At 39.0% G+C, this 9262-nt stretch overlaps 1 protein-coding gene across 1 annotated transcript; it reads left to right on the forward strand.

Annotated features, from left to right (window-relative positions):
* The first annotated feature begins 776 nt into the window (after positions 1 to 776).
* Positions 777 to 8712, forward strand: CENPW (centromere protein W). The gene is made up of 3 exons (XM_069850971.1): positions 777 to 1027; positions 5965 to 6078; positions 7721 to 8712. Exons 1-3 carry the CDS (start codon positions 938 to 940, stop codon positions 7745 to 7747), a joined length of 231 nt encoding a protein of 76 aa, XP_069707072.1. The 5' UTR covers positions 777 to 937; the 3' UTR covers positions 7748 to 8712.
* Positions 8713 to 9262: the final 550 nt, after the last annotated feature.

Raw genomic sequence — 9262 nt, forward strand, 5'->3', positions numbered from 1 at the left:
ATGATCTTTAAGGTCGCTTCCAACCCAACCCATTCTATGATTCTATGGGAGTGACTGCTGCCATGTCCACCTGTAACCTGCAAACCGCACACCAGTGGGGCCGTGGTCAGGGACGGCTGCTGGCAGTGGCCGGGCAGGGCACGCAGGGGCAGAGCGCGAGTGGGATGGAGCCTCTTTGCCTCTCAGCTCTCCCCGTGGCAGCTTGGGACATAGACAGCGGTATGGCACTGCCCGAACCACCACGACTTTGTGCAGCTCCCACCACAAACGCTTTTCGGTGCCCTTTACCCTGCGGGCACAAAGAGCTGTGGCCTGGGGAAAGAGGGTGAGAAGGGAATGGGGAAAGGGGGTGAGAAGGGCGTGGGGAGAGGGAAAGCGAGGGGGGAGAGGGTGTGAAAGGAGTAGGGAGAGAGGGTGTGTGAAACGTGTGGGGGGAGAGGGAGCGAAGGGTGTGGAGAAAAAAGAGCGAAGGGCGTGGGGAGAAGGTGTGAAGGGCAGAGGGAAAGAGGGAGGTGAGGGACGTGTGGGAGGGGTGAAGGGTGTGGAGAGAAAAGGAGAGCAAAGGGTGTGGGGGGAGAGGGAGCGAAGGGCCGTGAGGAGAGGGGGAGAGAAGGGTGTAGGGGGGGAGAATGGGGTGGGGGGAGAGAAAGGGGAGAGAGGGGCGTGGGGTGAGAGGGAGCGAAGGGCCATGGAGAGAGAAGGGCGCGGGGGAAGACGGGGAGCGAGGGGCGCAGCGCGCTCGGGTGTCGCTCGGGGGCGGGGCGGGGCGCTCGGGGCCGCGCCGGCGGGCGGGCGCTGGGAAGTGCGTCACGGCGGGCGCGCGCCGGCGCCGCGGCGGCGGTTTCGAACGGCGGTTGGGCGGGAGCCGTTGGTGCCGGGCGGCGGCGGGAGGAACAGGAGAGGTGGCCGGAGAGAGGAAGGAGGAAGAACCCCAAGCATGAAGCGCTTGGCGCCCCGCAGCACGGTGCGGAAAATCATAAAGAAGCACAAGCCCGAGTTGCGCCTGGCGGCCAACGCCGACCTGCTGGTGAGGATGAGGGGGCGCCGGCAGCGGCCTCGGCAGCCCGGTGGGGGCGGCGGCCTGAGGGCAGGCGTCCCCAGGTAGGGGCGGTTCGGTCTCTGAGCGTTCTGTTGCTTGAAAGACGTCGCCCCATGGATTGTGAGCGCTGGAACAGTTCGGACTTGCAGGGTGCGGCGGGATGTCGGGCGGTGAGGCACCGGTTGCCTGGAGAAGCTGGGGCTGCCCCATCCCTGGAGGTGTTCAAGGCCAGGTTGGATGCGGCCTTGGGCAGCCTGGGCTGGTGGGAGGTGTCCCTGCCCATGGCAGGGGGGTTGGAACTGGGTGGTCTTTAATGTCTCTTCCAACCCAAACTATTCTATGATTCTAGTGTTTCTGCAGTGACCTGCGGTGGAGGTTTGTGGAGAGAGAGGCGATTGTTTAGTTTAATAAAATGCAGTTTAAATGTAGTTCTTAAACTATTACACACTTTACAGTAATTTATAATTTAGTAGTGATTGCAACTCTGCTTTGTTGGTAGCTACTACACTGTAGGTTTTTGACAGAGGGGTTGGGGACTTAGGGACAGGTTGATGCGTAAATGTTGCATCACTAAATATGTATGCTGCTATTTAGAGTTTGATTTAGGTGGACTGAGGAATAGGAATTTGGATTATGTTTGAAACGTGCAACTGTTTGTTGCTTATGTAAACCAATTCAGGTACCCAGGTATCTGCCAACTCAGTTGTGATTAATGAATTGCTAAGCTGTTAAGGCACCTTGAACTATCGTACTTATCTAGAAAGCCATCTAAGTAACCTGTGTCCAAAACTAAGGAGTGACAAGCTTTGTTAGCAATCTGATGAGGAGAGTATGGTTTTGGGAACCTGCTCACAGTTCAAAATTACATGCAATAAAGGTGTATAGATAACAGACCCACATTGAACAAGTTTCAGAAAAGTGAGGCCGATGAAGCTGGATTTGTTCTGACCCGCAATAAGGGATTTGTGGCACAGGGAAGGTTTGGCTTGCCAAGAAATTACTCAACTACAGCAAGGAAACTTGACCTCAAGAGACCTTGTGGTAGCTGCCACACTGAAAAAAATGAAATCTGTACATAAAAAATTCTTTGAAGTGACTTAATAGGCTTAACTTCCTGGACTGTCATGCCCTCTTGTTTTCAAATGTGTGTGAATATTGGAGCATTACTGTATAGTGTGTAGTTGTGTGGTCCCTGACTTGAATTGTAAGTCTATGTTTAATATGTATAAAAGTTGTGCCTTGCAGCATCTTGAAGGTTGGTATCTGGATATGAAGCTAAATGTAAATATACAAAATTAAAAGGAATAGTGAGATTAATATGAATGAATTTGGTAATTACATGGGAGGATTTACGTTTCAATGTAACCAGTACATGTTTTTCTAATTGGTCTAATAAAAATATGATCTCTTCCTACTGCTTTTGCGATTAGTGGAGTATTTTATTGACTAAAGACCTGGCCCCTTGTTACTCATGCTCAGACACACTGAAAATGTTACTCAGTGGAATGCAGTAGTCAGCTGATGAAACTTGCACAGCCACTAATAACATTTTTTATAGTCATTAGGAGCAGTTAGTCTGTATTTCCATGATGGTCACGTTAATTTGGCTTCAAGATAGTGTAGCTGTCTGAAAAGGGGTAAGGGGGACATCTCTCCAAGTCTTGGTCATTGATTATCATCTCTTCCTTGTCTTGGCTCTAGTGTCATGTAGCTGCAAAGACAATCAGTGCAACAGCGAACATGGCTATGCAAATACTCATTCCGACACAAAAGATGAGATGAGATTTAGTTTTAATAATGTGGTGGAAGTTCAGTTTATCTCTGCTGGTGATGTCAAATTAAATGGCCTTTATTGTTAGGAGGCTTGTATTTTTTATATTATCTTTGAACAGGATGTCCAGAGCTGGCGATTGTGCATGATGTTCTTCAACTAGGCACGTGGCTCACAGCTCTTTATTTCTATGAATAAAAAAGCAAAGCTCCAGCTGTGTTGATTTATTTAAAGAAAAAAAAAAAGGAAGAAGGATGTAGGATTTAGTTCTGTACTTAGGTAGCAGGTTTTAAGAATGAGTTTTTTACACATCTCTGTTCCCTGCAAACCTTGTTAAGAGTAATTAGTTTACGTTCTTTTACAATTTGTCTAGTAGCTGTCTTAATAAGATGATACCATCTACATTCTGAGCAGAGAGTTTGTTTTCTGCAGGGAAATACAGGAATTGGCTATTTCACTTTCTGGACTATCTTCCTGAATGATCCATGCTTTATGTTTCAATCTGGTGCGATACTTAGCCAGTAAGGAGGTCTGCCTACGTGGCTTATGACATAATCAGATTGTTTTCCTTTTCCTTACTCTTAAGTGATTATTTTCCTTGATAAACCAGTGTTGTTTTACACGATATTTACTAACAAGTCTGAAAGAATTCAGACAGTTTTGTTAAATGCTTCAGTAGAGTTTCTTCTTCGCTTTTCAGATTCTTTTTCATCAAATCTCTTTTTGAAATTTGAAGCTCTGTCACAACCTGTTTCCTAAGTGTTAATGTCTTTCTCTGTGCACAGTGTAGCTAACAAATTTCATCAAACTTTCTCATGAAGTTGTTTTTTTGAAGGATTGTGAGAATAGCTTTAAGTGATGAGATAGGAATTATGTAAGTTATTTTTCCAATGCACTTAGAACTGAGTTATTTAACTTTTTGAAAATAAGAGGTAAAGATTTTAGTACTTAATTTCCAAAGAAACCCCTCTCCAGTGATCTGAGAAGAACCTGTAAACTTTGCTCTAGCCTGAAATTATAGAAGAAAAGCAGGAACTCAGCTATTTGTTTTCTGCTGGAAGGGCAGGTTTGTATTTACATTGCTGAAAAAGTTTGAAGTGTTGCATTGAATAACCCCTATTTTCTTTGTTATGGGCATAGAATGATGAATAGGTGTACAGTGAAGACAAAATATGGGTCCAGTAAATTGTTAATTTATGGCAGCAAAATATAATTATGGACCTTATCCCTACTGTTTACTAGTCCTGTTGAACAGGTATGTGGAAGTTGCTCTGCAAGCAGTGTTGTAAGTTTTTATGTGCATCCCTAAAACTTTACAACCTTCCTTTTCCAGAAAGTTAGCATGCTGTTGTGTAAGGTAGTTTTCACGAGTAGTTCAAAATTGTTTTTAAATCTTGCCCCTCTGCATAAAAATCTAATAAGTAGTGTCTTTAAAGAAATTTGATGTCTCTTGGCTGCTTGTCAGTAACTGTCACAATCATGGTATTCAGTCATTCTACCTTTCCTTATCCTTTCTCAATTGCTTTGAGTAATCTACAGTATTTATTTAACATGTGTCCTCTATTGTAGAATGCTCTAATTTTATTTATGTGACTATGTTTAAATCTATATAAGATCACGTAAGCTTCTCAATATGCAGCAATTCGCTTAGAAAATAGGAAAATAAAGTTACAGTGATTCTGAAAGAGGATGTTTTTTTAAAGGCAGTTTTAAAATTAAGACTTTTCCGTCTAGATGTCTCAGCAAGAGGCCTGGCAGGTATGGAAGCTTTTGTTCTGCCTCCCTCTTATCCCCCACGTTGTTTTCAGAAATCTAGTGTCTGTGTTGATAAGTCTAAGAATGAGAGTTCTAATGTTGAACACTATTTCAGTGCCACTGCTTGGTTCTTTTGGAGATTATTTCTATGTGATTAACTAAAGACTAGTATAAATATGGCTTTGATCTTTTGCTAGATAAACCTGTAAGAACGTCTGCCTTTTGTGTAGGAGATGCTTCGAAATAGTGCCATATACTACGTAAATTTATTTTATTGCATACCGGCTTCATTTAGTTCAGGAGATTAAAAAAAAAAAAAACCAAACAAAAAAACCCAACTCTAAATTTCTTGTCATATGAATACTGCTGAAATTCCTGTCCTCTAACAGATTTTTTTGTGCTGCAAACCAACTGCCAAAGTGTTTCCTATAAACTCTAACTTGTAACTTTTCTTGTTATATCTTCTTTGGCTTTGCAGGTGAGGTATGGCAGAATAAATATAAATTAATATAAATACAATTGGCATATATTTCAGTAGTATTTTTCAGAACTCTTGGTTAAAAAAGGTATTTTTGTACACTTTACAGAGCAAAGTTAATATTGTTTGAAATTTTAATTTACAAAAGATGCAATTGCCAATTTTCAGGTTGGACTCTTAAAATAGTTCGCATAGTGTTTGTATAATAGTAGAGGTTTGTATTACAGGACCCTTATTACAGAGGAGTGCTTTAGTACAAGTTGCAGTGGTTCCTTGGTTTCTGAAACTTTTGCTGCTTCTGTACTAGCAGAGCAGCATTCTGTATTGAATGGAATAGTGTCCTACCAGTTCTTTTCATGCAGGAAGATTAAGTAAGTGAAGAGCTGGAAAAAAAATTTGTTGAACCTCCTGACGGCGTAGAATTTCTTGTTCTGTAGAAATTAATATCAATGCTTCTTTGCACTGGAAAAGGTCAGAAGTCCTTGAACTTGCCTGGTGTCCATTTGATGGTACGGTGGGGACGGTTTTTCTGTTCATTAAAAGATTGGCCATTGAAATCACTGAAATCTGACTTTATTTACTAGTAAGCAAAAAGGCTCCTTCTTATTCTCTGATATTTATGTGCATGTTTTATTATACAAATCTGCTAATAAAACTCTGATCAGTTGTTGTTTGTATGATCATTGCTAGAACACTTTACAATTTAAATATACTAAATCTAAACTATATTTACAAGAGTCTTGCAGTAAGGTTATTAAGGCTTGAACTGAATGGTAATTTGTTTTTCTGAAAACACCTTTCATGAATTTGGGAGCACTGTAATATGAGAATCTTGTGTGTCAAAGAATGAACCTTTAAAAAACCAAACTGCTTAAACAGTTTGAATCCTTCTTGATTTTTTTTTTCCCCCTTCTTTTAAAGGTGCATTTGAGCTTCTTACTGTTTCTTCATCGGCTAGCAGAAGAAGCCAGGACAAAGGCTTTTGAGAACAAAAGTAAAATAATTAAACCTGAACACACTATAGCTGCAGCAAAGGTAATAAAGTGTTTTGAGTATTTTTCTTTTTTGTTTAGTGGAAGATGTATTATGACAGTATATAGAAAAGTTTTTGGTGGTAGTGCTACTATATTTTTATAATCCAAAACTTGCAGAAACGTAATGTGCTTTTAATCTATCATTGGCATAAATTAAATTAACTCTTTTTTCCCTGTTAGATATAGCCCTATTTCTATCTGATTATTCCATGTTTAAATTCATAGTTTCAATACGTGGATACCTCTACACAGTAGTCTACCAGCAAGCATCTGTGGGCTGAAAGCCCAGGGAACAGGAGCAAATTCCGGTGTTGGAGGATCTTGATTTTAGATGATACTAATAATATATCAAAGCAGCATGCTATCTTAACTTCAGTAACATAAATGAAGGTTTATGGAACAAGTCAGAAATACTTCAAAGAGGTTTGAGTATCTTAAATACCTTCAGTTCTTACCTGTTTAGTCTAAAAGATGTTTTAAGTGGATTCTTGCTGTGTTGTGTGGGTACTGCTTGAACAAACACTTTGTGTGTTGTTGTGTTGGGCAAAGGAAGAGCTAAGGAAGCATTAAACTGGGCAGTTCAGTATAACAAAAATTACTATATGGGTACCTGTGAGAGGGAAACTGTTCAAGAAAAAGGGAAAGACGACTGTCTTACACAGCTTTCTTTCTCTATAAAGAATTAGTGTCAAGGTATGACTGAAATCCTTTTGTATCCTGTAGCTCATTTCACTTGCTAGGATATGTCTGCTTTACATAGATTTCACGATGGAATTTAGTCTCTTTAATTTGTTGAGTTATCTGTTCAGCCACCTACTACTGCAGAGCACATTGGGAGAACAAAACTCTGTTATCTGATACTTGGGTCCTGTGGGTTCTGTTTATCTTCAATATTTTTTTTCCTCTGGTGAAATGCTTAGTTTAATACTTTCTACTACTATAGTAACAGAAATATATACAGAATATGTAGGTTAGCCAAGTTAATGTTACAGTTGGAATCTCATGCATTTCTAATTTCTTTTTAACTGCAATCTTAACATTATTTGAACATTTTTGTGTGACCTTTTTTTTTTTTTTTTTGGAAGAGAAGAAAGGAAAAACTGCCTGTATTTTAACAATGTTATCGCTTAAATGGTCCCACTTGAACTTTGAAGTTCATTTTTCAACTTAAACTGCAAACCAAAAAATGTCCTCCCAAATGTACTTCTGCTATAGAACAAAATAAGGCATTACAAAATAAAAACCTGAGCGTAGTAGCTGTATAATTGCAAATCTTACTTCTTTTCTTTTTGTCTAAGCCTAATGCATGGTGGGAACTTCAAGGAATTTGCTCATGGCTTGAGACTGCTATTATCATTTCTGAGCACTCGTTTTTAGAGAAAGCCCTTTATTTTACAGAATTATTGGTTATGAATGTTCTTCTTAAAAAATACTTTCTGATATGGCATGTTTCTGATATGGCTTTTACTTTATTTTTGACCTTTTCCCTAAACTTTTACCCTTGGTGATTGAACTCTTGGAAAGTGATTATTGGCTAGGTGAGGCTTTGATCTGAGTAGCCCAGTATTTTCAATTTCTTACTGCTGCCTGGATTGTAGCAATAAAAGAAGTGATAAATATACTTTTTTTTTTTCTTTTTGCAGGTTATTTTAAAGAAAAGCAGAGGCTAGAAAACAGAGCGAAAGAATTTCAAAGCATCTTTTTCCATGTTTTCTTACTATAATATGAGATACTGTGATCCAGCTTTTGCACTTGTGGAAGTATTTAGTTTTGTAGAAGTCTGTCTCCTGACTCCAAGTATCCCGCTGTTTCTTTAAAAAAGTAATTTAAGAAACTTAAAATTTGAGAAACTTATATTTTAATATACTTCGTGCATAATTTTAAAACGTGTGTCATTTTGCATTTAAGACTCTTGATGTACTTTATTTCTTCCATAATAATGGAGGAATGCCTATACCATAGTCACTCTTCAGATGTGATGTCATTTATTATTAGAAGTGTGAAACTTTTAAAGGAGAACAGTAATAAAAATGCAGGTTGCACTAAATCTATTTTAGATTATGCAGTTCAAAGCAGATTTACTCGCTAAACTAAATCCGTACTTTCAAAACAATCATTGTAGAAACTCGTGCATTAAATGTCCTGGCTTCAATTTATTTATGTCTTAATATTTTTTGAAATGACTTTGAAAAGTAGGTAAAAGCTTCCGTGTTCTGTGGAAAGAATACATATTTTGTATTTCTAAATCATACTCTGAAATGTTAAGCTGTCCTGTTGTTTGATATGGTATATGAGACAATTTGGTGGTCTCTGATTCACCTGGTGTGAACAAATGCACGTTATGGAGGTTAGATCCTGTGCCCATACTGAAGATAAGTTGGCATGAATGCCAAGGTGCTTCCTCCCCTCTTTAGAGTGTCATCCTAACTTGTTAGAAGTCTAGAAATGCACATTATGTAAAAATATCTTCTGAAAGTAATTCTATTCCTGATCTGATATTTTTAAACAGTTTTTGAATGCTGTGCTTAATAAACCTTTTAATAAAGATATAGTTGAATCTAACACTTTGAGCCAATAATACGGTTTTGTGGAATATGTGGTAGCTGATCCTTCCTATGCACAGTGGCTATTAAAATAAAGAATTTTTAAAAATGTTATGTATTGAGTAGTCTAATTTTGTTTAACACGTTACTGAATATATTCTAGGAACTCGGCAAGAAAGAATTGTGTTTTGTAAATATTTTTGTAGTCCAAGGAAACTGGAGGAGTGCCAGAACTTCAAATTTCATATCATGTCTGTGTACTTTTTTAACTCCTGTACGACGCTTGAAAAGTTGTCCTTTTACAGTATGCAGAAAGTAAAGAGGGTTCCTCTGCTTTACTTAACTCATAGGATTTATTTCAGTGTACTTCTCATAAGATTAACTAGATTCCTTATTCTGCATTTCCTTCTCTTACTCCCTTGGAATCCTCAAAGAAGGCTGAGAACATACAAATATAAGAGATATTTGGACTTAATGCTGAAGTATGTTCTTGGGAATAAGGGACATCTGGCTAGGTATTGCTATTTTTCATTGTAATTATTGTCCGTGATTGATTTTATTGCAGCACTACATTTTCCTTTGCTAAAAATATTTTCTCTTAATTTTTCTCTAAAATATTTTCTTAGTCTTCTATAACCATTT

This window comes from Phaenicophaeus curvirostris, chromosome 2 (assembly GCF_032191515.1).
Source record: "Phaenicophaeus curvirostris isolate KB17595 chromosome 2, BPBGC_Pcur_1.0, whole genome shotgun sequence".
Taxonomy (NCBI): Eukaryota; Metazoa; Chordata; class Aves; order Cuculiformes; family Cuculidae; genus Phaenicophaeus; species Phaenicophaeus curvirostris.